The sequence below is a fragment of the Capricornis sumatraensis genome, chromosome 20, assembly GCF_032405125.1.
Source record: "Capricornis sumatraensis isolate serow.1 chromosome 20, serow.2, whole genome shotgun sequence".
Taxonomy (NCBI): domain Eukaryota; kingdom Metazoa; phylum Chordata; class Mammalia; order Artiodactyla; family Bovidae; genus Capricornis; species Capricornis sumatraensis.
The window spans coordinates 29706412-29734320 of record NC_091088.1 but is presented as its reverse complement, the minus strand read 5'-3'; the positions used below and the strand labels follow the sequence as shown (position 1 = coordinate 29734320).

Below are 27909 nucleotides of genomic sequence, written 5' to 3'. Positions count from 1 at the left end.
CAGAGCTCCTTCCTGCCAATGGTGACCACTGTCTTCATCCTTCTCTCACTGAGGAGGATGACTTTATTTCAGCACAAGACAAAGACATTGACTTGGTCTCCAAAAGAACATTTATTTCCAAATTGAGGCCACAGAAACAGAAACTCCCCCTCCCTGACCTTTGCCGCTCCCATCAGATAATTCTTCAAACTTCACAATAAGACACCTCTTTGACACATAAACACTTCTAGAGAAACCTCTGTCTCGGGGCCCAGTTGAGCCTCCTGTTCACAGCTCAACATGTTTTAAGTGTGGTGCCTTCTTTGCCACCTCCCTGGACAGAAGCTCATTCCAGAAAGCCACTTCCTTGTCTTTCAGCTTCTCGGCTGCCCGAGTGTTGACACCAATCTGAAGGTACCCTTCTTTGTGGTCGTACGCTGGCCAATGGGGAAGCCCCTCCCCATTAGGGTTCCTGAAACAGAGTCAAATAGAAATTTACCAAAGCAAAGGTTTGGTCCCAACAACCCTCTGAGATGGTCAGGGACACCATGGCTTCATTTCTGCCAAACACTCATATGCTGCCAGAGACAGGAGGCTGACCATGTCCTGGGCACCCAGTCCATCACAGGGAGCTCTCATGTCAGAAGTCACAGGGCCAGGTGTTTGACCATCGCACGTTGGAAGCTCTCCCCACCCAACAGACACTCCCTGTCCCTTCCCAACCCTACTCCATCTCTGCCAGCAGCTCACCCATTCCGGGCAAAGTTGGCCCAGAATTTCATCACCATCTTGCTGAGATTGATCTCTTCTTCTGAGGCACCATCTGTGGGGAGGAGACAAAGCCACTGCTGCTCAAAGTGTGGTTCATGGGCAACAGAAGCACTTGAGAAATTTTAATAAATTCAGAAATGGGGGCCTTACTCCAGACCTACTGAGTCTAAACCTGCATTATAAGATCTTGGGTAATTCAAGTGCACTTTAAGCTTGACAGTTACCAGCTGAGGCTGGGCTCAGTGAAGGCCTGCAGTCGGTCCATAAGCTGACTGCCTTGTCTTCTGTGCCCACTCGACTGCCCTTCCCCCTTCAGTGTTTCAGGGACACACCCCAGGGTTGCTGCTAGACTAACCCCACCTCCCAGGATGCTCTCCTTTGGGCCTTTTCTCAGTTTCCTTCACCCATATATGTTTTCACAGAATCTGACGAATAACCAAGCTGCAAGAGCCCCATATAGTTATCCATCAGAAAGTGTCCAGAAGCACAGCCCTGGGGTGTGTCACACACAAGCTGTCTGTTAACTGTTGATGGTGAAGACATTAAAGACATTTGTGAGAGTTATTCCTTAAACTATTATAATGTTAAAGATATTTAATTTAAAAAGATACGAGCTTTAGATGGATGGTTGGATATACAGTCAAGGGTCACTCGCACTCTGATGTGCTCTTGTGAGTGTGGCGTGAATAATGGCCTGCTACCCCTGAGCAGGGCCTGCGGGTGACACACTCCCATCTTGCTGATGCCCAGGTCTGGATTCTAGAGTGACCATGGGTGAGGGTACAAGGATATGCATTCTTCATCATGTACGGTAGAACAACAACAACAAAAAATGGTTGGGGCCCTTTGTCCTTCCACCCTGTTATGGTGAATTCAGGAAACTAAAAACTGCAGAGAAGGAGGAAATTGCCCAAGGTCACCAAATCAAATCTCGGGCCAGGAGCTCCTAACTCCAAGTTAATAGTCACCAAAAGGCCATCACCTTTCAGAAATGGAGCTCCGAAGACAGAGAAGAGCTCATCCCCGTGGTCCCCTATCACTGTCTTGGGTTTCAGCTCTGATGAGAAGCTTGGGCGATACTGAAACTCATACATGTAGGTGGGAGCTCCAGCATCTGGAAAACAAGGATTCATACATGGCTCATTTCAGCAGACACACAACTGGATAGTATCAGGGGCTCCAGGGGGCCATGAGCAGTCAGAAAATTAGGGGCACACCTGGTCCTGAGTGAACAACAAGAGCATTAATAACAGCTGCCCACTGTGAGAACCAACTGTGTGCCAACATTGTGTGTTCCTGAACCAAATCCCTGGTTATTAGCACCGTAGAGAATAAAGAGCTTGGAAAAAATTCTATGAGTTGCTTAAGGGTACATTGGTGGTAGAGGTGGAACTACATTTGAACCAGTATTTATTCAATGACTGAGCAAATGAATGAATAAATAAATGAATGTTGAAACTATGGGGAAACTGATTAAAAATAACTATCATTATAGAGGCATCAGGTCAATTCATATAAGCCTCTTTGCCCTGATGCATTCTCACTCCAGAACATCTAGATACATACAGTTTATGTCCACAGAAACACCACTACATTTCACTGATAGCAGGCTGCTTTTCATTCCTGTACAGAATACCTGCAGCACAACAGGTACTTTCAATTCCACCTATTTTTTAGCATTTCAGGCCAAATGTAGTTAGTATTGGATGTATCACTCGCAACAGTTTACACGCACGTGTTTGTGTTAGATGTATCACTCTCAACAGTTTCCACGCATGTGTTTGTGCTGAGGGCCAGGCAGGAATCAGTGAAGGTGGAATGGTGGTGACCCTCTCCTGCCTATTGTTCAGGACTCACCTCTGTAGTAACGGGCCACATTCACAGATGGGACCCCAAATATCACATCTGCTATCAAGTCCAGGAACAGGTCTTTCTCTTTGACAGGGTCGTCTGTCCCTCCTAAATACTTTTCAGTGGCCACCGAAGCCAGTTCCTCAGGAATGTTCTGAAATAGATCAAGTGAAAGTGACCACTGTTAAAATTAAATACAAGATAGAGACCAGACTTATGAATTATCTGTGCAGACAAAACCATTTAAGCCATCGAAGCAAAACTAACTCTCACTTATTTCATGCACCTAACCAAAATCTACTTTAGGTTATTTTTCTGTAAAGCCCTTTGACAATCACACAATAAACTTAAGTCATCTCCCTAAAATGGTATGAGAGAATCACTTTTCACCATTCCCTTGACACCTGAAAAACTCCATTGTAATAAGCAACCACTGAAAAGGTGAACAACTTCTTCATTTTCACTTTAGAAGCCTTGCTGTAACTTCATGTCCTCAAACCTATCAGCCTTTGAAGCTGGAATCTCCCAGAGAGAAAAGTGGTGCTTATGTACAATAAATTCTTCCTAAATATTATTCATTCACTTGGTGGTTTTAATTTTGCTCCTTCTCAATTTCTGACCTCACCACCCCTGCACCTCATCACCAGAGCATCTCTTGTTTGGTTAATGGTGAGCCTTTTAAGCCCACTTGAAACTTTCCCCCACCCCTCAACTTGAGTAATAATAAGAAAAGTAGAAAAAGTGGATCAGAATCCCCCAGCTCCAGTCTTCATTCTGCCATTAATTGCTCTGCAACTGGGGACAAGCTTCTGGCCCTCTTTGGGGCTCAACCAGCTCCTGTGATTCCTAGAGTCTTACAAGGAGAGGATAGGACTGCCACAGGAGTGATGTGGCCGTCTTCTGGTCCAGCTTGTCTTCAGACAGAGGGTAGCCTATGAGCTGTTAAAACAAAGGTTAAACAACTGTGAATCATTAAGCAATGGCAGGAAAAACCCAAGAGACTAAACCAATGCAGACTTAAGGTCACTTTGTCATGTCTTGATGGGCATGGCTCTTTGATGAGTTGGGCAAAACCAATGAATCAAATGGACTTTATATCTAGAGATCAAGGAGTGCAAGGAGGATAAAGTAATTGTTAAGGGAAGGTGCCCCAGTCTTTGTGTGTGTGTGTACAAATAATTAGTCTAGAATCCCCAAAATAACCATCAAGACAGAAAGGGAAGGTTTCAGCCAGCCTAGTGTTGAAGTGGAAGGCTCTGGGGCAGATGACAGAGACCTCCACAAATACCCTGCCTGTGTCAGATATCTGAGAAAGCTCCAAATCCTGCCATTATAACTTTGGTCCTTTGGTAAAACCTCTGAAATCATGCTGAAGAACCACAGAACTCTGCACATAATGACTCCATCAAAACTCTGTCCTAAGAGACTTGACCAAGCTCCAGGACAGCTTCAGGGAGCTTAAGGCCATGTCCCCAGGATGACCGCAGGCCCCATTAAAGAGCTCTGGGCTGCCAGGAGATTTTACTGTTTGTTCCAGCCCAAACCTGGTGATAGGCAGGTGGGTCCACGAACCCCTTCCAAATCTTTTCTTTGCCCATTTAGATGTAAATCTTCCACCCAAAACTGTTTCCTCAAGGATCTGAGAGCCATCTTTATGAAAAACAAACATTCAGGGATAAATCTTGCTCTGTCCTCCAGTCCCTGTGAGATGATAAAGGCCTAACTTCAGTGGGGGTCTTGCTTCTACTTACACCACTCCCTCCTGTCATAAAGGCAGGAGTTGTTTCTTCTCCACATAAATGCCAGCTGACAAATCCAGGGAGCCCAGTCACACAGACAATCTGCCCCACCTCACTTATGCCTTAAAGAGGCTCCAGGCTTTCATTTCACGGATTGGGTTCAGTTCACGATGGACCATTTCCCTCTAGCAGGGATGTAACTGAATCAAATCTGTTACCACTTCAACTAGTGTCTGGCTTTGTTTATCTCTGTCAGAAGGGAAAGCCCTTTCTAACTTTTAGAAGTCAATTTTAACTCAGGAGGAAGCAGGCTCCTCCCACTCTTTCCAGTGAGATGAGTGAGAGCATGGGTGAGGTGGAGGTAATTTATGGAAAAAGCATGAAAGCAGCAAGCCCGAGGTGAGAGGCTGCAGGTTCCAAGCCCCACTCTCCTTTACTCCCGAGTCCCTTCCCCTTTCCAGGCCTTGGGTTTTCATCTGCTCAGTGATTGGAACCGACATTTCAGGATCCATGGATGGGAGGACGATTAGAGAGTGTGTGGGAACATGGGTCCCCAGAACTGCACCTCCCAGATGACAATGTGGACCATCAGAGATGGTTTCCATAGAAATGTCAACTGTATGAAGGGGACAGCTGGCCTTGTCCTAGAGAGAGGTCTGTGACCAGAGATGGGAGGGTGATGTGCTGGGAGACAAGTCTACAAGGCCTGAGCTTTCTCACCAGTGGAATAATCCAGCCAAACTCTTGCTTGTTGATTCCCACCATGTAGGGAACATTGTTGAAATTCTTTTCAGCCAGCATCTCTTCAGGCAGCTTTGGCAGCAGCACTCCGTCAACTACGGTGGGCAGGAAAGGATGGCTCTGGGGAAGAGAGCGAGGGAGTGTCTATGCTTCCCCTTCCAAGTCACACCTGTATCCCCCTCACCATCTGCTGGAACTCAAGGCCAGTATCACACACCTGGGTGCCTGTGGGTGGTGGCCACACACCTGGGTCCTAACAGAGGGGGCTAAGTCTGCAGATCCGAAAGGGCTGAACTCTGACCAGGGGACAGCAGTGGTCATGTGATAGGGACAGATCGCCACTCAACTTGGTATGAAAATATATAATATAATGTGCATTTAATTTGAAGTGTACATGGTAATATATCTATGTGCATTTCTCCATCTACAGTCCTTGCAAGCATCTCTTTACAGGAAACCACCCTCAGCAGGAAGTCCCTTTACTTTGGTCACTTTAGCAAAGCTATATGATAACCAACTTTTAAACCAGGACCCTCTGCCATGCTCTATTCATCTCCAGTCCAAGCACACTTTTCAGATCTTTTAATCACACAATACCTTGCCTAACTTTTTGGTCCTTCCCATAGACCAAAGAAGTAGAAATGAAGAATAAGTAATTAACAGATGACCAAGTCTCCTCCCTAACTTCCCCTTTAGTAATCTCCAAAATAAACTGTGTGAACAAGATGATATCCAGAAGATCATGAGGAATCAACAACCTGCATATGAGTCTGCAGACAGAGGGGAATGGCAACCACTCTGACCTTCTATCTCAATGGTGAACTGAGATTACTTCTCTATTGCTCTTTAAAAAATTTCATGACCAGGGATTTGCCTGGTGGTCCAATGGTTAGCAATCAGCCTTGCAATGCAGGGGTCTTGGGTTTGATCCCTGGTTGGGGAACTAAGATATCACATGCCTTCAGATAGCTAAGCCCACGCAATGCAATTACTGAGCCCACGTACCACAACTAGAGAGAAGCCTGGATGTCGCAACAACAAAAAAAAGATTCATGGCCAAACAGAAACCTGGGAGGTAGTTTTGGGGGGATGCTGACTTCGCCATCTCCCCAGATTGCTGCATTCTGATTAAAGTCACCTTTCTTTTTTAAGATTTGTGAATATGTATTTGATCTCATAACCAGTAAAGAGCAAGATCCCTGATTGGTTCGGTAACATTCTTCATTATTCGTAGCACTTAAGTTCTGTAAAGTCACCATGACTCTGATTTAGGGACTGCTCTGTCACTTCAACAGGGGAAATATGGGGCCAGGTTCCTGAGCCTCTGGTCACATTTTCTCAACCTTGTGTTGTGTATGTTCCTGCTTACAGACACCTTATGTAATATACATTTCTTACAGACAATTAGTTATGTGTAATATTTATTGATAATAAAACACCAACCAACAAGGCCTCAATGTTTTCTCAGCCTGGGGAGACTGCTGCTGGAGTTTCCTGCATGACTGGGAGGGGGGTGGTGTCCTGAGGACTGATTCATGGCTCCTTTCCCCACATGCCTGCAAATAGAGTGACTTGCACAGCCAGTCAACCCTGCAGCCCCCCAGGAGATAATCTGGGCTCCTCGTGAAGGCTCCTGAGGAGCCCCTTACCCAGTCATCTCCACTGCCCACAATTGAGGTTTCTCGCTCACCTTCTCCCAACAGGGCATTTTTAGGAATGTAAACAAGACCAGGGGCTGGCTGGGGACAGGGACACAGAGTTCAAAACTGGGGGCATTGACCATCACCCTAATACTAAAACCTGACAAAGATGCCACAAAAAAAGAAAACTACAGGCCAATATCACTGATGAACATAGATGCAAAAATCCTCAACAAAATTCTAGCAATCAGAATCCAACAACACATTAAAAAGATCATACACCATGACCAAGTGGGCTTTTATACCAGGGATGCAAGGATTCTTCAATATCCACAAGTCAATCAATGTAATTAACCACATTAACAAATTGAAAAATAAAAGCCATATGATTATCTCAATAGATGCAGAGAAGGCCTTTGACAAAATTCAACATCCATTTATGATAAAAACTCTCCAGAAAGCAGGAATAGAAGGAACATACCTCAACATAATAAAAGTTATATATGACAAACCCACAGCAAACATTATCCTCAATGGTGAAAAATTGAAAGCATTTCCCCTAAAGTCAGGAACAAGACAAGGGTGACCACTTTCACCGCTACTATTCAACATAGTTCTGGAAGTTTTGGCCACAGCAATCAGAGCAGAAAAAGAAATAAAAGGAATCCAAATTGGAAAAGAAGAAGTAAAACTCTCACTGTTTGCAGATGACATGATTTTCTACATAGATAACCCTAAAGACTCCACCAGAAAATTACTAGAGCTAATCAATGACTATAGTAAAGTTGCAGGATATAAAATCAACACACAGAAATCCCTTGCATTCCTATACACTAATAATGAGAAAGTAGAAAAAGAAATTAAGGAAACAATTCCATTCACCATTGCAACGAAAAGAATAAAATACTTAGGAATATATCTACCCAAAGAAACTAAAGACCTATATATAGAAAACTATAAAACACTGATGAAAGAAATCAAAGAGGACACTAACAGATGGAGAAATATACTATGTTCATGGGTCGGAAGAATCAATATAGTGAAAATGAGTATACTACCCAAAGCAATTTACAAATTCAATGCAATCCCTATCAAGCTACCAGCCATATTTTTCACAGAACTAGAACAAATAATTTCAAGATTTGTATGGAAATACAAAAAACCTCGAATAGCCAAAGCAATCTTGAGAAAGAAGAATGGAACTGGAGGAATCAACTTGCCTCACTTCAGGCTCTACTACAAAGCCACAGTCATCAAAACAGTATGGTACTGGCACAAAGACAGAAATATAGATCAATGGAACAAAATAGAAAGCCCAGAGATAAATCCACACACATATGGACACCTTATCTTTGACAAAGGAGGCAAGAATATACAATGGAGTAAAGACAATCTCTTTAACAAGCGGTGCTGAGAAAACTGGTCAACCACTTGTAAAAGAATGAAACTAGATCACTTTCTAACACCACACACAAAAATAAACTCAAAATGGATTAAAGATCTAAACGTAAGACCAGAGACTATAAAACTCCTAGAGGAGAACATAGGCAAAACACTCTCCGACATAAATCACAGCAGGATCCTCTATGATCCACCTCCCAGAATACTGGAAATAAAAGCAAAAATAAACAAATGGGATCTAATTAAAATGAAAAGCTTCTGCACAACAAAGGAAAATATAAGCAAGGTGAAAAGACAGCCTTCTAAATGGGAGAAAATAATAGCAAATGAAGCAATTGACAGACAACTAATCTCAAAAATATACAAGCAACTTATGCCGCTCAATTCCAGAAAAATAAACGACCCAATCAAAAAATGGGCCAAAGAACTAAATAGATATTTCTCCAAAGAAGACATACGGATGGCTAACAAACACATGAAAAGATGCTCAACATCACTCATTATTAGACAAATGCAAATCAAGACCACAATGAGGTACCACTTCACACCAGTCAGAATGGCTGCGATCCAAAAGTCTACAAGCAATAAATGCTGGAGAGGGTGTATAGAAAAGGGAGCCCTCTTACACTGTTGGTGGGAATGCAAACTAGTACAGCCACTATGGAGAACAGTGTGGAGATTCCTTAAAAAATTGCAAATAGAACTGCCTTATGGCCCAGCAATCCCACTGCTGGGCATACACACCAAGGAAACCAGAATTGGAAGAGACACATGTACTCCAATGTTCATCACAGCACTGTTTACAATAGCCAGGACATGGAAGCAACCTAGATGTCCATCAGCAGATGAATGGATAAGAAAGCTGTGGTACATATACACAATGGAGTATTACTCAGCCATGAAAAAGAATACATTTGAATCAGTTCTAATGAGATGGATGCAACTGGAGCCGATTATACAGAGTGAAGTAAGCCAGAAAAAAAAACACCAATACAGTATACTAATACATATATATGGAATTTAGAAAGATGGTAATGATGACCCTGTATGCGAGACAGCAAAAGAGATGCAGATGTGTAGAGCAGACTTTTGGACTCTGAGGGAGAGGGAGAGGGTGGGATGATTTGGGAGAATGGCATTGAAACATGTATACTATCATGTAAGAAATGAATCGCCAGTCTATGTTTGATGCAGGATACAGGATGCTTGGGGCTGGTGCACGGGGATGATCTAGAGAGATGATACGGGGTGGGAGGTGGGAGTGGGGGTTTCATGTTTGGGAACTCATGTACACTTGTGGTGGATTCATGTCAATATATGGCAAAACCAATACAGTATTGTAAAGTAAAATAAAGTAAAAATTAAAATTAAAAAAATAATAATAATAAAAAAATAAACATTGTATAAAGCTGAAAAAAAAAAAACTGGGGGCATTGGACTAGGAGTCTGGGAAACTGGTTCCAGTCCTATATCTGGTCTTCCTGGCTGTGTGACCCAGGCAGTGTCACTGCCCCTCTCTGGGCCTCAGCAATATAAACACAAGGAAATACCATGATTCTACAAAGAAGAATTATTTCATTCTTTCCTTTTCATTAACTGGAGCTTAAAGGTGTCAATGGGAGAAGGAAATGGCAACCCATTCCAGTATTCTTACCTGGGAAATCCCATGAACAGAGAAGCCTGATGGGCTACAGTCCATGGGATTGCAAAGGATGGGGCTCGAATTAGCGACTGAGCAAAGGTGTCAAGACTTAAAACGTGTACTCAAGAAACCAAAGGTCCTTACCTCTGTGGGGTCTCCGTGTAAATCGAGAGTGAAAAATTTCTGTGAAGACAAAGACAGCGGTTGTGGTGAGGAGGCTTCCTGGGAGAAAAGCTGGCCTATGTGAGCTGTGCTCAAAGATATCAACTTCTCCCTCCTGGTGCCACCCTGGCTGGGCTGAAAGGAAACGGGCAGGACACCCTCCCCCGGGCACCAGCACAGGGAGCAGGTGTGGGGTGGGGGAGAGGGCGCTGCAGGGCACTGCTGCTGGTGCCTGCCCTGCCCTCCACCCATTTCCCCTTCTTCTTCCTCCAGGCAACAGCACCCCGATTTTCCTTTGGGGAACCCCCTCTTCCCGCTCTCACTACATGATTACAGGCATCTGTATGTGACCTCAGATGCACCATATCCCTGAGTACAGGGACTACTTCGGTGGTGGACATGTGCCCGCGTCAGTTCAATAGAGTTTACCCAAATTTTTGCTGCAATTGTTGGGAAATAGGGTTTCTAAGAAGATAGTATGTAAGACTAGAGTAGTGTTGCTGTCTTTAACCTCCCCAGGACAAATGTGTCTGAGAATGATGCCAACAGAGAAAGGTAAAAGCTGAGATATACAGACAGTTTCTTAATCACATCATATGTGCATCTGGACCCAGCCATGCCTGAAGCCATCCACTCTTGGACTTGTCAGTGAGTTACCTGAAGATTCTGTTGCAGCATATTCCTTTCTCTTCTCAAGGCACTTTGAGATGAGTTTACTTATCTTGCATTAGAAAATTCTGACTCATAAAAGCTGACTGAATTTCAGCCCACCCCACACTTCTCTTTGTTGTGAGCTTACCAAGACTGTGCTAGTTTCATTGTGACACTGTAGCTAACAGGCCTGACCAGTATGCGGGAAATCCTATTAAGGATCCCTCCATTGTGTGTTGTAGGCCCACAGTCCAGGGATGTGTGTGTGTCCGTGTGTGTGCTTGTGTGTGTGTGTGTACTGGGGAGAGAGGATAATCCTGGAAACACTTCCACAGGATCTCAGAAGATCTCATAAGAATAACCTGGTCTCTTATGTTCTCTGGATTTTCCCAAAGTCACCGAATCTCCCTTTATAAGCTAGATCTCTTGTGCCACATGGAGAGTTTCTAAAAGAAATTTACCTCTGAAATAAATGTACACAACCAGAAAACAGTTGTGTTTTTATCTTTGAGCACAGTGGCCACCTTATTTGAGCCTGAGAAACAGGGATCCAAGGCTACATTGGACTTAACCCATGGAAATAGAGCAGAATCCAGTGCTAGAGTCTAGCCCTGGAGAGTCCAGGAGTAGCCTCAGGATTCCAGGGTCCAGACAGAGAGTCCAGGTTCTCAGGCTACTCCAACGGTTCCCACTGGCTCTAAATGTGGTGTTCTCTGGGTATCTGTCATGCTGTAACTTCCTGTGACGACCCACCACCATAGCCATCCATCAATCCTGAAATGTCACCTTCTCTGTGAAGTAGCCCTACTTATTATAATGAATGCTTCCCCTCTCTGTACCCCCACCACACTTAATCCACTTAAGTCAATGTGTGTCTTTCTCCTTGAATAGTTCCTTGTGAATAGGGACTATATCCAATTACGTCTGCATCATCTACTCTGTTATCTCCCTGCATACGCTTAGCAGAGAAGACTGGATGGATGAAATTAGTCAATCCAAGGAGTATGGGTGAACTGAGGGGATAAGTGGATAGATGGATGATAGCCAGCAGACTAGGCGATGGATTCATCATTGATTTCAGAGAGATGGGTGATGAAATACATATATATGGATGATTGGTAACAGATGAATGAATGCTATAGATGAATTGATATTATTTAAGGTTGATGAAAAAATACTGATAAATTGGATTCATTGGTGGATGGACAGATAAAATAAAATGGTGAATGAATGGATGCATGAATGGATGGAAGGTTGGGTGGATGAGTGGGTAGATACACAGTTATATTATTAGAGTCACAACTGAGGCAGAAAATCTAGAAAACTTGACCACCACTGGGTTATAACTGAGGTGGTTTCTAAATTAACCAAAACAAATTGTGACAATATTTCTGAAAATCTTTGTTCGAAATAGTCCCATCCCTCAAATTCAGGGTGGTAATTATCTCTGAGAATATGTAATGTTTAATTTCTTAAAAACATATCAGAAACTGAAGCCCCCATACCTCGAGCACGTGCTCTACAACAAGACAAGGCATGGCAATGAGAAGGCTGAGCACCACCAACTAGAAAGTAGCCCCCACTCACCAAAACTAGAGAAAGTCTGCACATAGCAAAGGAGACCCAGCACAGCCATAAATAAATAAAATTTTAAAAAATATTAGAAAATATTAGAGAAACAATATTGGAAAAAGTAAGTGTTGACAGATATGAGGAGTCATTACACAGTTGTTTATTATGTTATTTTTTTGTTTTTGCTAACATCTGAGATAGTCTGTAATAGGGAAGGAAAGAAAGAAATTTCCCATTCAGATCTAGAGGCTGACACTCCTCCTGGGAGGTGAGAAACTGTCCCAGGTAGTTTTTCCAGTGCAAGAGGACTGAAGCTGAAATAATGAAGCCTGGGGCCATGTTTCTAGGGTAGGGGGCTTGTGTTTCCAAGAGAGTAGATGCACCTACCATTTTCAGTGTTATCTCCATGAGCTCGTCTTCTGTCTTCTGGCGCAGGCAGTGAACAAGGACAGCTGAGGTGGTAGTTTTACAGCCAGCAATGACAGCAATTTGCTGTAGAGATCACAGGCGACAGCAGAATTCAAGAGCCATGCCTCTCCCTCCATCAATACCGAGTATTCTGTCCCAACCTCAGTTTCTATAGGCAGCCTGTGATAGCAGAAAATACTCCAGACCAGTAGGTCCTGGGTCCCAGGCATGCCACTTATATTCCTCAGCCTCTGCTGCCTAATCTCCGTTAACGTGGCCAGAATGATCTCAAGGCTGAACATCTAAAGAGAGGTAGCATGGAGGGGGTGCTAAAGAGCTGGAATCCAGAATCCCAGTTTCTAATTTCAAATCTTGGCTCATCCAGTTAATAGCCATGTGGCCTCAGGCCGGTCAGTTGCAAATTGCAGCCAGAGGGGAAGATGCAGAAGAAGAGAAATCAGGCGCCACGATGACGGGGCCCTGGAGAGTGTGCACGGGCTGCCCAGAGCCTGGTCCTGTGTCTGACATACATCAGTGCTCAGTATGTATTTGGTGGAAAATAAAAAGGCACAGGAAGAAGTAGAGGAGAGAGTAAGAACGAGAGCGCAAAATAAGGGACTTAAGATTCTTTATTCTGCAGTTTCTGGTCCTGTTCGATAGCAAAATCCAGGTCAGTCTCTACCACATCCATTTCCTTTGAATAAACTCCCCCTTCTTAACTTTAGCCTGATTAATGGGCTTCTGTTGTTAATAGCCAAACAATTCTGAAAAAAGTTCCCCCAAATTCTAAACATTCTTGGACTCTTATCTCCTCTTCTCCTACTTACCAGTCATCCCTTTAAGTCTGGCTGCTGCCCCCACCCCTCCTCCAAACCAGCTCTCACAGCCGGACCAAACGTTCCACGTCACTGACACTAAGGCACACTCCTCAGCAGGGACTCTGTGCTGCTCATCCTTTCTTGTCTTTGTAACAGTCTCCAAATAAAGACAAAGCCCTCACCCGGTCCTATGTAGCATGGCCCTGCCAACGATCTCATCCTCAGCTCTCTCCAGGTCCTATCTGGACTTTCTGCCCTGGCCACATCAGCCTTCCTCACTTTCTATCCTGAGATACCTGCTCCTGCCACAGGACATTTGCACAGACTCTTCCCTCTTCCTGGATATTCTTTTCTTATCAAATAACACTACCAATCTGTCTCACCTCAACTCGTGATCATTTTATTTTTCTAGAAAACTTTCATAATAACCTCCCCCTACAAACTGGACTACGTGTTGCTTTTGGACTCTGTTGACATCAGGTACCTCTACTGCTCCAGTCACAGCTGATATTTTCTAAGTTGTGCAATTACATAATTATTAACTGCCTCCTAAATTATAATAGAGTCTTCTCCAACACCACAGTTCAAAAGCATCAATTCTTCGGTGCTCAGCTTTCTTCACAGTCCAACTCTCACATCCATCCATGACCACTGGAAAAACCATAGCCTTGACTAGATGGACCTTTGTTGGCAAAGTAATGTCTCTTCTTTTCAATATGCTATCTAGGTTGGTCATGACTTTCCTTCCAAGGAGTAAGCGTCTTTTAATTTCATGGCTGCAATCACCATCTGCAGTGATTTTGGAGTCCCCAAAACTAAAGTCTGACACTGTTGCCACTGTTTCCCCATCTATTTCCCATGAAGTAATGGGACTAGATGCTATGATTTTCGTCTTCTGAATATTGAGCTTTAAGCCAACTTTTTCAATCTCCACTTTCACTTTCATCAAGAGGCTTTTTAGTTCCTCTTCACTTTCTGCCATAAGGGTGGTGTCATCTGCATATCTGAGGTTATTGATATTTCTCCTGGCAATCTTGATTCTAGCTTGTGCTTCTTCCAGCCCAGCATTTCTCATGATGCATATAAGTGAAATAAGCATGGTGACAATATACAGCCTTGACGTACTCCTTTTCCTATTTGGAACCAGTCCGTTGTTCCATGTCCAGTTCTAACTGTTGCCTCTTGACCTGCATATAGGTTTCTCAAGAGGCAGGTCAGGTGGTCTGGTATTCCCATCTCTTGAAGAATTTCCACAGTTTATTGTGATCCACACAGTCAAAGGCTTTGGCATATTCAATAAAGCAGAAATAGATGTTTTTCTGGAACTCTGTTGCTTTTTCAATGATCCAACAGATGTTGGCAATTTGATCTCTGGTTCCTCCGCCTTTTCAAAAACCAGCTTGAACATCTGGAAGTTCACGGTTCACGTATTGCTGAAGCCTGGCTTAGAGAATTTTGAGCATTACTTTACTAGCGTGTGAGATGAGTGTAATTGTTGGAGAAGACTCTTGAGAGTCCCTTGAACTGCAAGGAGATCCAACCAGTCCATTCTAAAGGAGATCGGTCTTGGGTGTTCTTTGGAAGGAATGATGCTAAAGCTAAACTCCTGTACTTTGGCCACCTCACGCGAAGAGTTGAGTCATTGGAAAAGACTCTGATGCTGCGAGGGATTGGGGGCAGGAGGAAAAGGGGATGACAGAGGATGAGATGGCTGGATGGCATCACTGACTCGATGGACGTGAGTCTGAGTGAACTCCGGGAATTGGTGATGGACAGGGAGGCCTGGCGTGCTGCGATTCATGGGGTCGCAAAGAGTCGGACATGACTGAGTGACTGAACTGAACTGAAATTATAATAGAAGCTTCATGAGGTTGCTAGATGTCAGATTATATCAAGACTACTTGTCGAGTGAATGAATCCTCCAGGAAACTACTCCAGTCATAAACCCCCAGGAAGAATCCACTCCAGAGTCACATGGAGCCAATGAGTTTAGCAGATCTCAGACGCTGAGAGAGGCAACACAGATGACCTGCCACTGCCCTCTGTGCAGCCCCTCACCCCACCTGGCACACGTTGGGAAACATGTCCAGTGGAAAGTGCGCAGGGCTAGCAGCCCAGAGTCACGAGCCTAAGTCCAGCTCTGCCCTCATCACTCTCTGAGCTTGGCAAGTGCTTCAGCTCTCTTCCTGGTTTGCTCAGTGGCGTAAGGGGGAGGTGGGGAGAGGTGTGTCCTTGTCCTACATGTTCAGCCACCCTCTCCGCTGTGATTCCTCAAGGATGTCAGCCAGACTCCATTCTAAGAACAGCCCTTGACAACTCCAGGAAAGCAGAACAAATGGTGTGCGGGCAGTCCAGCGTGAGACCTACCTCAGCTGCAGCCTTCGAGTCCCTCTTGACCAGGGCGGAAGTGAGGGCCACGCCGCTCTCTGAGATGGCCCGGTGGAAGAGATTCCTGGCCAGGGGGGACAACACCTGGAGGACCGTGTTGAGAAGGGAGTTTATGCTCATGGGGAGGGTGGTCTTCAAGAGCTATACCCATCCACAACCCTGTCCTGGACTGTGGAGACCATGGGCCCAGCATCTGAGAAAACCTCAGCTGGAGGGAGGCAGGAGCAGAGTGAGGGACAGAACGGGCGGTGCGTGGCGCCCACTGACTGTAACAATCAACCCTATCTGAAGGGCAGCTCAGCAGCTCCTAGCAACACTTTAGCGGCACAGTTCTCATGTCAACTACACACCAGTAGGAATTAATTAAAAAAATAAAAGTAAATAAAAAATTTTAAACCTGGCTGGGGAAATATAAAATTAATAAATAAAATAAAGGCACAGTTCTGATTTCCTGTTTCCATTACTCAGAATTTATCCTAAGGAAAATGAGCATGGAGGTACACAACTTTTAATATTGCTCATGCTGTTTATAAGAGTAAACACTGGGAATAACCCAAGGTTTCAATATTGTGAGACTGGGCAGCTAAGCTATTTTTCATTCCTACCATGGAACTACTTGACTATACACACACAAATATGAAAGGGTGTGTAATTGTTAGATAAACATTTATGTTGTTTTATAATGCTAAGGAAAATTTGTATTTAAGAAATTCCACCTAGATTAATACATAGGTAGAATCATGGAAAAAAATTAGAAAAATACAAATCAAAATGTTCACGGTGAGTCTCCACAGACAACAGGATTGTGAATGAATTTTTTTCTTCTTTCAGGTTTTCTGTACTTTTATTTCTCCACTTTATGAAAAATAAAAACATTTTCCTCTGAGTGTTCAGTTGTGAAACCATCATATATTTTTAAAAAGCAGTAATAGGGAATTCCTTGGTGGTTCAGTGGTTGAGACTCCAAGCTCTTGATGCAGGGGGCTCAGTTGGGGAACCGAGTTGGGGAACCAGTTGATCCCTGGTTGGGGAACTAAAATCCCACAAGCCAAGAGATGGAAAAAAAGAAAAAACAGTAATAGCACTAACCCTCTGCTCAAACGTGAGGGAGCTGGAGTGTTTCCCACGGCTCCCAGCACCCTCTAATCTGGCGTTCCGGCTTTGCTCCCCTCGCTGTCTCCCCCATTCCCATTCCCCACACCACACTCCCGGGTCCTGTCTGCGTCCCTTGTTCCTGTCCCATCCCCCATCCCTCCTCTTCTCCTTCTCCCCAGCCCAGCTCCATCCCTCAGCCCCAGAGACTGCCGCCCTCCCTCCTGGGCATGGACAAGCCACCAGGGCCCTCAGAGGGGGCCTCCAACCTGTTCCTAGTGCTCGTGGCTCCTGAACTGTAGGCCTGGCTTCAAGTCAGACAAGGACACTCAGACCAACCTCAAGTTGGCTCCTCTGATTAATCATTTACACCCACCCCTAATCTCAAGAGAAGTGAGGCGACTCCTAACGTTAAAATGATTAAGAAGGAGAGGATGAGCTCAACAGACACAGGACAGGAAGAGAGTGTCTGTCGCAGCTGTGGCTGCAGCTACGGCCCCGGAGGCTGAGCTGAGCCCTGAGCTTCCTGGGGGCCAAGGGGAGTCTGGCCTTTAACTCTTCACCATCTGATGCTGCACAGAGTCGGGTCAACCTTGAATGCAGGTCTTAGAAGTAAAGGTCCCAGGACTAGATGGGCTGGTCTGCAAGGGGTCCCAACAGCAGCCACATCAGGGCCAGGAAGACTTACAAGAATGGAAACACTTTCCCCTCCTGCTGACTCTCCAAAGATGGTCACAGAGCCTGGATCCCCTCCAAAGTTGGCAATGTTCTCCTGGACCCACTGCAGCGCGGCCACCTGGTCCAAGTGGCCCCAGTTCCCCCGGCAGTGCTCGTCCCCTGTGCTGTGAGTGAGAGGACAGGGTGGGGCTGGGAGCAGAGATGTCCCGGCAGGGCCCTGGGGACCAGAGATGGGGCTGGGGGTCCAGGGGAGCCTTCTGGAAAGGACTGGGCTTCCCACAGCCCTGACACGGGGTCTTCACTCTCCTGCTGTCCTGCTCTGCTACAGGGCTCTGCAGAGCCATCCCGCATCTACTGACTGAGCATCTGCTACGGTCGGGGTGCAACCCTGGCTCAGGTGGCAGAGGAGAGGCCGGGGGAGAGGAAGTGGGGCGAGTACGCGCAGTTACACTGTCACTGGGAGCAGACACGGGCCGTGGGGGGAAGAGCTGAGGGGTCTCCGTGAAGGGGACACATCCTGGGACACGACTCCCCTGGGACAACCCTCCGCCGGCCCACAGGTCTTTTCAGGGAGGTGACCACCCCTCCCCCGGGCCACCCCCCAGCATCTCAGGGTAAGAGGTCCTGGCGCCAGTACATTCGGGAAAAGCTCAGTAACTGCCTGCTGGAAACCTAGTTCCTGTCCCCAGAGAATCCACGCAGGAGACTCAAGCCTTCACTCATGCATGTGCCAAGTTCCAGGAAGGAAATGGGGTAAGTGGGCCCAAGGCTCCTCCCAGTAGATGTCCCCTGGAGTCAGATGCTCCTTACAACCTCCCAGTTCCAGGCACCCGCTCCTTCACCTACTAGACTTCCTGGAGCTCCCACGAGTCTACCCCTCTTTACTTCCCCAGGAGGAAAGATGTGCGAGCCTCTAAGTGCTGTGCTGCATGGTGACCATCATCTTGAAGATACTGCAACATGCCAGGCAGCAGAGTGAAAAGGGATAAGCAGTTCAGATGAGATGACAGCTGGGTTGGGCTTGGTAGGAATAATAGGAGTGTGTCAGGGAGATTGGGTGTTTTATGTGTAAGAGCTCAGAAATAAGTGCACCAGGGTGGCTGGGGAACGAGAAGGTAGGTGGAGCCCAGTTAGGGGGGCACTCAGATGTCTTAGCAGGGAGCCTAGCAAGGAGCCCCTTGAGGGCGTGCATGACCAGAGTGGGGTCCTAGCACCCCCACCCTGGGGACAGTGTGCCACCAGGAGAGTCCAGGGACTTACCTGAAGAAGCCCCAGATGCCCAGGCGGTACTGAATGGTCACCACCACCACATTTTCATGGGCAGATAGGGCCAGCCCGTCATAGGTTGATGCCCCACCCACCATGAGACCTCCTCCGTGGATCCACATCATCACCTGGATGGGGGGATGCAACCACAGGGTTACAGGAAGCAGAGCTGGGGAAGACCTCAGAGGCAGGCTTGGTCACCTACCCGTTCTCCAGCTGCGGCCCAGGCCAGCACCCCACTCAGGGCACCCTGGCTGCCCCTGCCTGTCTCCCCTGCCCCAGTGCCACCTGCGCTCACTGCTCCTCATGCTGAGAACATCATCATGGGAACAGCCAAGGCTCGAGCATCATCTCCTCCCCAGCACTCCCGCCACCCTCACTCCTGGACCCCTCACTCAGCTCAGAACACTAAGCATGCAGAAGCCCTTGGCTAGAAGCTTGTTTCAGCTTCATCTTAGTTACCTTTTGTGTGGTGAATTCAACTTCTCAAGTGAATGAATGATCATGTTAAGAAGAACATGCCATGGGTGGTACCTCTTCTTAATATGACTTCCTGCTGCCTACTTAGCTCCCCAAATCTCATCCATCCTCCAAAGCCCAGCTAAAACCACCTCCTCCAAGAAGTCTTCAGCCATTTGATGAATATGATCTGAAAACCTACTAGGTGCCAGGGGCACCTGAGTAAGAACGGAGGATGAGAGTGAACATAATTCCTAATACACAGTCCTCAATTTAAGGAGTTCACATAGCAAGAAAGTGAGAATGACTAAAATAATAGAAACATTTGGTTAATAAAAAAATCAAAGAACTCATATATAAATTATGTGACAAGTATTATTGAAGCATTTAAAATAAACCATCCATGAGAAAGGAATTACTATTGTCCCTTTTCATAGACAAGAAAACTGAGGCACTTAACCACCCTGAGGTCACACTGCTAATAGGTGGTGGAGGTAGGACTTGAACCCAGGCAGTCTGGTTGCAGAGTCCACATGTTGAGCCACCTAGCACCCACCAGCCAATGGCTGTGCTGCAGTAGGCTGGCTCTTGGGGCCGGAGGAATTCCTTCCCTTCAACTCTAACTAATGCATCAGGAAGACTAGCCTCAGGTGCTGTGCCAGACACTGCCATAAATCTTTATATTCATCACTGAACACTTGTGTGTGATTATCCCCAACTTGAGGAAACAGTAAAAGGTGGAACAAGGATTACACCCAGACCCTGTGGTTCCAGAGTCTGTTTCCACAGCAGCGGTTCTCCAGCCTCAGGTTTCCGGAGCCCCTGCTTCTCCGACACCTCTGACCCCTGCCTGCCTCCAGGTGGAGGGACTGAGTTTGCAGTCATCTCTGAGACCAGATGAGCCAGGGGCTGTTCAGCAGTGATTTGCTGAAGAGGCCAGTCCAGTTCTGTGCAGATCCTCAAAGGTAGGGGCTGTGTGGTTGTGGTTTTATGTTTTTCCTTTCTCCTAACCCTTAATTCTAGCTGTGTCTATGGGAGCACTGAGTACATAATAGGGAAAAGAAATGAATGCATAAATGAATGAGTGAAAAATTATCCCCACCTTTCTGAGCTTCCAGTCACAAGTTCACAGACACCCTCCTCCACATCTGGGCACAATGCCAGGGGTGTTCCTGAGTGATGGCTGGGTCTCTACCCCCACTGACCCCTCCTTTTCCAGCAGATCTGCCCCGAAGATCTCCAGCCTGAATCTAGAAGACGGCTCTGTCTTGGGGTTCCATGTATTCTGGAAATGCTGACTCACTGGGTCGTCAGCTTTAGCCAAAACAATTAGAAAGTGAAATTAACTACAAGAAAATCTTGATAGCTGGCAAACGCAAAGGAAAATACATCTTTGTTGCTCCAGGCTCTGCCCCCCAACCTGTGACACAGAAAGCTGTCAGAGAAAGCCTCTGTGTGCTGAGGAAAGGCCACACACAGGCTCTGTGCTAGCGCGTGTCAGAGCGCTCCCGGCTGTTCCAGGAGCCCCGTGCTCCAGTCCTGCCAACCCGACTCTGTGACCCTGCCTTCCACTCACTGGACCTCAGTTTCTCTGTCTGTAAAGGAAGGGTTGGCTTGTTGGCTTATCTCCAAGGTTCCTTCCAGCTCTAACTTTATGGAAATGACGTTTTACCCTCTCTGGGTATCAGATTCCTAATCTAGCAATTAAGAGTCATCCTTCTTGTCCATCTGTTAGCATGAGAGGCCCTGGAAAAATGAAATGTGCATTACAGATGTGCAGCAATCTCCCCCAGGGGCCCTACTCTGGCCGAGGGGAAACAGAGGTGTGGGCCACTTGCGCTCCCTGATGTCAGGTTTGGCTGTGGTGCACAAGAAAGCCCTGTGGCCCCAGAAGACCCTTGGCCCAAGACGCCCCCACCCAACACTGCCTTCATCCCATTCCAGTCTACCCCAGCCTTGCCCAGTGGTTCCCACCACTTACCGGCAGCCTGCTTCTCTTCGTCAAGTCAGCAGGGGTGTATATGTTTAGGTAAAGACAGTCTTCAGAAAACGTGAGACTAATGTTCTCCTTTCTGTTGGTAAAGAGATCCGAGAGCAACTGCGCTCCCACTGGGTCTTGGGAGCACCTGTGAGGGGCAAGGAGAGAAGAATTCTTGAGGTTCAATCAGAGCTGAACAAGATGTCTCCTGTGGTCATCAAAGGCCTTGGACTGGCAGCTTCAGGCCAGTAAATAGAGTTGTTCTTACCATACCTGGGGCATGCAATGGGGATGCTCAGGCTCACCAAGGTCTCCCAGGACCATGTATGGTCAGAACTGATCCTCTTCCCTTCCTGGGGTCTCTGGAATACCCTGGGTCAAGGGAGGAGGCTGCCCTATGTGCTGATGGGCGTGAGAAAGGACCATTTCCTGCATCCCTGGGTCCACACCAGCGCTGTATGACACCCGCTGTAGAGTGCCTTATATTCTGCCCACACAGAAACATGTTCTAGGCCACAGGAGACTTCCAGAAACCAGGATAAATCAATCAAATGGAGGATATTTAGGGCATACAACAGATCAGGGTCAAATATTAGTGGGGCAGCATTAGGGGAGCTATATTCTAGTCCTGCCTCAGCCTGATTTGCTGGGTTTCCTTGGGTGAATGCCGTGCCTGCTCTGGGTCCCAATCTGTCTGATGTAAATGAGGGGAGTGATTTCTATAAGGGTCTAGCAACATGGACATGGTAATATTTGTCAGCAACTCATCACAGGCAAGAGCTATTGGTTGTCCCAATAGGAGACTTTAAAGATGCTACAGATATTATAATTTTTAATGTTTATTGAGTCCTCACAACTTGCCAACTGTTGTTTTAAATACTTCTTATATATTAACTCATTTAAATTCACATTGGCCCCATGATATAGGTTCTACTATTATCCTCATTTTACAGCTGAGAAACTGAGGCATAGAGAAGTTAGAGAACCTGCCCAAGGTGACACAGCTAGAAAGAATCATACTCTGTAGTGCTTATGTTTTCAAGGATATTATAAGCCACATTTCCAGATCTCAATGCCTCCACGAAAAAAGGCATGACTGCCCTCAGTGTGTTGATGAGGTAACTGAGGCACTGATGTGCTTGGGTGACTCAGCTGTCAAGTCACAGAATCACAATTTCAAAGAGAACCTCTTGATTTCCGTCCTGTGGGGACTTTCCCCAGATCACCTAGGCAAGGGACATAATGTTCATAAAAGAAGATTAAGAGTTAAAAAGGAAAAATACTCAGTGTCACTAGTATTCAAACAAGCAGAATAAAAAGAATAATTTTGTATATAATGGTGATGATAACAATTATTAACATTATTCTGCCTATTCAGTAGATAAAAACCATTTTAATGACTCCAAGCATTGAGAAAAATTCAGTTAATGGAGGTTTTCATATATTAATTAAAACAGTGCAGTTGGAATATTTCTGAAGGGAAATTTTAAAATACTCTGACTCCAAAATGTTATGTCTTGGAACTTATCAAAAAATGAATATGCATGAAAATTAGGTATAGGATGTTCATCAGAGTGCTATTTATAGTATAAAAAATATCAACAACAGGGAAGAACTCCAAATAAGAGATGGAGTAAAGAATTATGATTCAGTACTCAATATAATATGGTGATTAAATGTCAGGTGGTGATATTTAATGACACAGAATGGTGTTCATGATACCTTCATGAACTTCATCTACTGCTTTCATCTAAATTATCTATACCATGTAATACGATACTGTGATTTAAGAAAAATAAGTATTTGTAAGATGTATTTGATCTCTGGCCAGTTTCTGCTGAAGAGCTCTTGAAACCCTTGTGTTCATAATTTCCTGAGCAGTGTATACTGTTGGGTTAATGAAGTAACTTTTGGACCACACCTAAGGGCGGGAACCAATTGCCAGAGGAATAATCTCATGATTACAACAAGGAAACCTTCTGTCATAGTCCCCTGAACTCTGGAAAGAGAAGATGGGCTGGAGGGGAATCAATCACCAGTGACCAATGACTTCAATCCCCTGCCCACGTAATGGCTTTCCAGGTGGCTCAGAGGTAAACAACCTGTCTGCCAATGCAGGAGACACAGGAGATTACCTGGAAGAGGAAATGGCAGCCCACTCCAGTTTTCTCACCTGGAAAATTCCATGGAGAGAGGAGCCTGGTGGGCTATAGTCCAAGGGGTTGCAAAGAGTTGGACACAACTGAGCAATGAACACTCACGCCCATGTAATGAAACCTCCGTAAAAACTCAAAAGGACAGGTTCAGAAAACATCCCAGTTGGTGAACCAGAACTTGTTTTTATTTTTCACACTGCGTGGCATGTGGGATCTTACTTCCCTGACCAGGGATTGAATCCGTTGCAGTGGAAGGGCAGATTCTTAACCACTGGACAACCAGGGAGGCCACCGTGCTGGGTCCTCTGCCAGGGACCTCACCTTATGGATCTCTTCATTTGGCTAGTGGTTGGTAACCTTCAATATCCTTCATAATGAACTGGTAATCTAGTGAGGAAATTAGTTGCTTGAATTCTGTGAGCTGCTCTGGTAAATTAATATAACCTAGGAAGGGGGTCACAGGAACCTCTGAATTATAGCCAGTTGGTCAGATGCACAGTTGACAACTTGGAATTGGCATTTGAAGGAGAGGGAGGTTTTGTGGGACTGAGCCCTTCACGGATGGAATCTGATGCTATCTCTGGCAAAACAGTGTCAGAAATTAGTTGAATTGTTGGACACACATATGGTGTGCAAGAATTGCTTTTTGGTGTGGGAAACACACACATACATTAGAATCGGGTACAGGAAATCATGTGATTCCACTCTAAGGGAGAAATTATGGAACAGATAAAAGACTAGAAACATAGAGTCTAAAATATGAACAGGAGCTCTTGCTAGGTGGTGGAACTGTGCATGATTTTCATTGTCTTAATTTTACTTACCATCCTCACTTTTCAAAAAATTATTTATTTATTTGGCTGCATGTTTCTTGGCTGTGACACGTGTGGTCTTTTAGTCACAGCGTGTGAACTCCTAGTTGAATAAAGGGCTCTAGAATGCTGTGAGAGTTTTGGAATGCTGGTGAGGATCTACAAGAGCTTGAGGATTTCACAGCAAAGCATGAGCCACTCAGAGGATCGCCTTGGCTCCTTCCTGCACCCCTTTGAGACTAACATCCCCACTGAGAGATGCCAAAACCACACCCCTGACCTACATGGGAGGGTAAGAGGTGGTATTCTTCACGAAGATCCATGGCTCTGCAGGCTGCGGCGGAGCAAACCTCAAGGATCCAAGAGGAGGCTTGGCAAAGGGGACTCCCAGGAAGATGGCCACAGGCTGAGCAAATCCTTTTAAGCTGACATGTTTCCCCAGGACTCTGCCCTGAGCGGTGTCCACAACAGGCGGTGAGGGTGGCAGCCCTGCTGGACGTTGGGAGGAAATGAGGACACGTCAGTGGTGACGGCGAACTGGATTCTGGGTGGATTTTGTTACTTTTGCCACTTTTGATACTTTGCCATGTGATCTTGAATGTCCTCTCAACTCTCTAAGCCTCAGCTTCTTATGTAAGAGAGGGTGAAGCTGTCTTTCCTAACTCACAGAGTCATCAGAGGGAGGGTGACTCGGGGGCACATTCTATCTGTCCCATTCCAGTGGAGCAGGCGGTTTTTTCTCACTGAGCTTAAATGCGTCTCCTGCAGTTGCCACGTCAGGCCCGGTCCTTGCTGCTCGGGGGCATCCTGCACCTCATGAGGCAGGTGGCCTTAGCAAACCCTGTTCGCGCTCATCTCTCAAGTTCTCTCTTGTCCGTCCTCAACAGCTGCAGTTTGTTTAAGCATCCTTACAGGAAATGATTTTTAGCCTCTCACCCTCCCAATTGTTCTCCTTTAGATACAGATGAAAGGCCAACCTCTCCCTCAAAGTGTATGGCCAGAACAGAGAATAACCCAGACCTGGTCTTATAGACACAGCCTTCTAGAGACAGGACGTGGACAGATGCCCAATTGGCAAGAGTGAAAAAGCAGGTGATGGGCTGTGAGGTATAGGCAATGATGGTGACAGCAGCGATTACCATTGTGTTGTAGGTGATGACTGTGTATTGAGCACTTACTATCAGGCACTCTAATCAGAGCAGCCTGGCTAGGGAGACATCAATATGTCCATTTTACAGATGAGGTAACTGAGGAAATGGAGCCAGCTAGTATGGATTTTCTAAAGGTGGAAAAGGTATGACCCTGCCAGGGGATAACTAGCAGTAAGGGGACAATCAGCTTCTAATTAGGGCTTCCCTAGTGGCTCAGATGGTAAAGAATCTGCCTGCAATGTAGGAAACCTGAGTTTGATCCCTAGGTTGGGGAGATCCCCTGGAGAAGGAAATGGCAACCCACTCCTGTATTCTTGTCTAGACCGAGGAACCTGGTGGGCTACAGTCCACAGGGTCACAAAGAGTCAGACATGACTGACTAACACATAGCTGCTCTTCCCCTCGGTCCTGGGCCTCTCACAGTGTCACAGAGCCAGAAGGAAGATAAAGCCCAGTGCAGGCGGGGCTGTCAGAGCACTGATGGCCGGAGCACTGGCTCTGGACTCAGGAGACAGAAAGAGAATTCAGAGCGTGGTTTTCCAGCAGACCTCGGGCACGTACAGTTCCCTCTCAAGCCTCAGTTTTTCCATCTACAAAATGGTACAGATGCATCTGAGGTCCCTTGCTGCACCCTTGTATTAACCATGTCCTCTATGTCCCGTATTCTGATGCTTTGACAGCTGGAGCCTTGCTGATTCTGGGGGGACTGCCCCTCCCCGCGTTAGCCAATCCCTGGAGACAGGAATGAACTTCCCTTCCAGCCTGCCAGAGCCTGTACCCCAGTTCCCTTTGTTATCAGGTCCTCCACATTCGCCACCACCATACTGCCCCAACCACTCCAGGACAAAGTACCTGAAAACTGTGTGCACCCCCTAACCTGCTGAAATTCTCTGCTTTGCCACTCCCAAACCTATTTATCCTCCCTCGCCTCTTCCTTCCCTATCAGTGACCAAGATAAATACCCTTACTCCCAATTTCTTTTCTTCCCTCGTGAGCCACCCCGGTGTTTACCACCTGGCACACCATGGTAGGGCCATGCTCTCTCCTCCATAAAATGTGAGTCATAAACCACCTTTTCAAAAGGCAGTTGGCTCCTGATCTGTGGGCCTTCAGTTCAGTTCAGTCGCTCAGTCGTGTCCGACTCTTTGTGACCCCATGAATCGCAGCACGCCAGGCCTCCCTGTCCATCACCAACTCCTGGAGTTCACTCAGACTCACGTCCATCGAGTCGGTGATGCCATCCAGACATCTCATCCTCTGTTGTCCCCTTCTCCTCCTGCCCCTAATCTCTCCCAGCATTGGAGTCTTTTTCAATGAGTCAACTCTTCGCATGAGGTGGCCAAAATACTGGAGTTTCAGCTTTAGCATCATTCCTTCCAAAGGGCCTTAGAATACCCTAATAGTCTATTAATACATATCTCTTTTTTTTTAAAGCTTTAAACCTTTAATTTTGTGTTGGATATAGCTGATTAACAACGTTGTGATAATTTCAGGTGAACAGCGAAGGCACTCAGCCATACATACACATGTATCCATTCTCCCCCACACTCCCCTCCCATCCAGGCTGCCACATAACACTGAGCAGAGTTCCATGTGGTATATAATAGGCCCTTGTTAGTTAACCATTTTAATATAGCAGTAATACAGTGTCTTTGAAAGCAACTCCTTTATCTCTTTTTTCACTTCCTCTATTTCAGGCACTGTTTAGAATAAACAGCCCATTTCCACCTCACAACAGTCCATGGAGGTAGAGTTGTCACCTCCATTTTCAAAATGCAAAACCAAGGCACAGAAAAGGGACATCCCATTTGTAAGAACACACAGCCCCTAAGGGCTGAACCCACACCGCTCTGTCTCCAGAACCAGTATTAATATTCTGGTAGGACCCCTTCAGGGCTTCCCAAGTAGCTCAGCGGTAAAGAGTACACCTGCCAATAGACACAGGTTTGATCCCTGGATCAGGAAGATCCCCTGGAGTAGGAAATGGCAACCCACTCCAGGATTCTTGCCTGGAAAATTTCATGGACAGATAGCCTGGTAGGCTACAGTCCATGGGGTTGCAAAAGAGTTGGACATGAGTTAGCTGCTAAACAATAACAGAGATCCATTGCAGGATTTTGGTAAAGACCCACTCCATATCCACATTAATAATCAAGAGGGAAAGACATGGAGGAGCTTATCAAAGTCCTCAGTGGGATGTGGGAGAGGAGCTGATTGTCCTCCTCTGGTGTGGCTGTGCCAAGCAGAGTCTAGGGTGTGCTTGGTCCCCTGTGTCTCCTGCCATGGGGCACGGGCTGGGCTAGACCATCCAAGTTCACAGAGCGTCCGCCTGTCACTGCCTGTCACTGCTTTGCCCTGTGCCCATCCTTTCCCCTACAAGGATTTCCAAAGGTGCTCCTGCTATCTGCATTTCAGGAGGACTCACCCCAAGCTGTGAAGGAACCAAGGGAGGTCAGGACCAGAGCTAAGAGCCACATCCTGGAAAGAGAGCCGCTCCTGTGCATGCAGGTGTCTGTGCTGCTCACAGGGGCTGTTTCAGTCCCGGCCCTCAGCT

At 46.1% G+C, this 27909-nt stretch overlaps 1 protein-coding gene across 2 annotated transcripts; it reads right to left on the bottom strand.

Annotated features, from left to right (window-relative positions):
* Nucleotides 1-112: 112 nt before the first annotated feature.
* Nucleotides 113-27909, bottom strand: LOC138096702 (liver carboxylesterase-like). Of its 2 annotated transcripts, none has more exons than XM_068992979.1 (14): nucleotides 27781-27909; nucleotides 24489-24696; nucleotides 21240-21384; nucleotides 18794-18927; nucleotides 17544-17697; nucleotides 15743-15847; nucleotides 12537-12641; nucleotides 9909-9947; nucleotides 5061-5201; nucleotides 3460-3540; nucleotides 2608-2755; nucleotides 1733-1864; nucleotides 730-802; nucleotides 113-451 (listed from the first exon to the last, which is right to left on the bottom strand). In XM_068992979.1, exons 1-14 carry the CDS (start codon nucleotides 27857-27859, stop codon nucleotides 268-270), a joined length of 1728 nt encoding a protein of 575 aa, XP_068849080.1. In that variant the 5' UTR covers nucleotides 27860-27909; the 3' UTR covers nucleotides 113-267. The 2 variants fall into 2 exon arrangements, with proteins under 2 accessions (XP_068849080.1, XP_068849079.1); XM_068992978.1 differs by having other exon boundaries at nucleotides 24489-24693.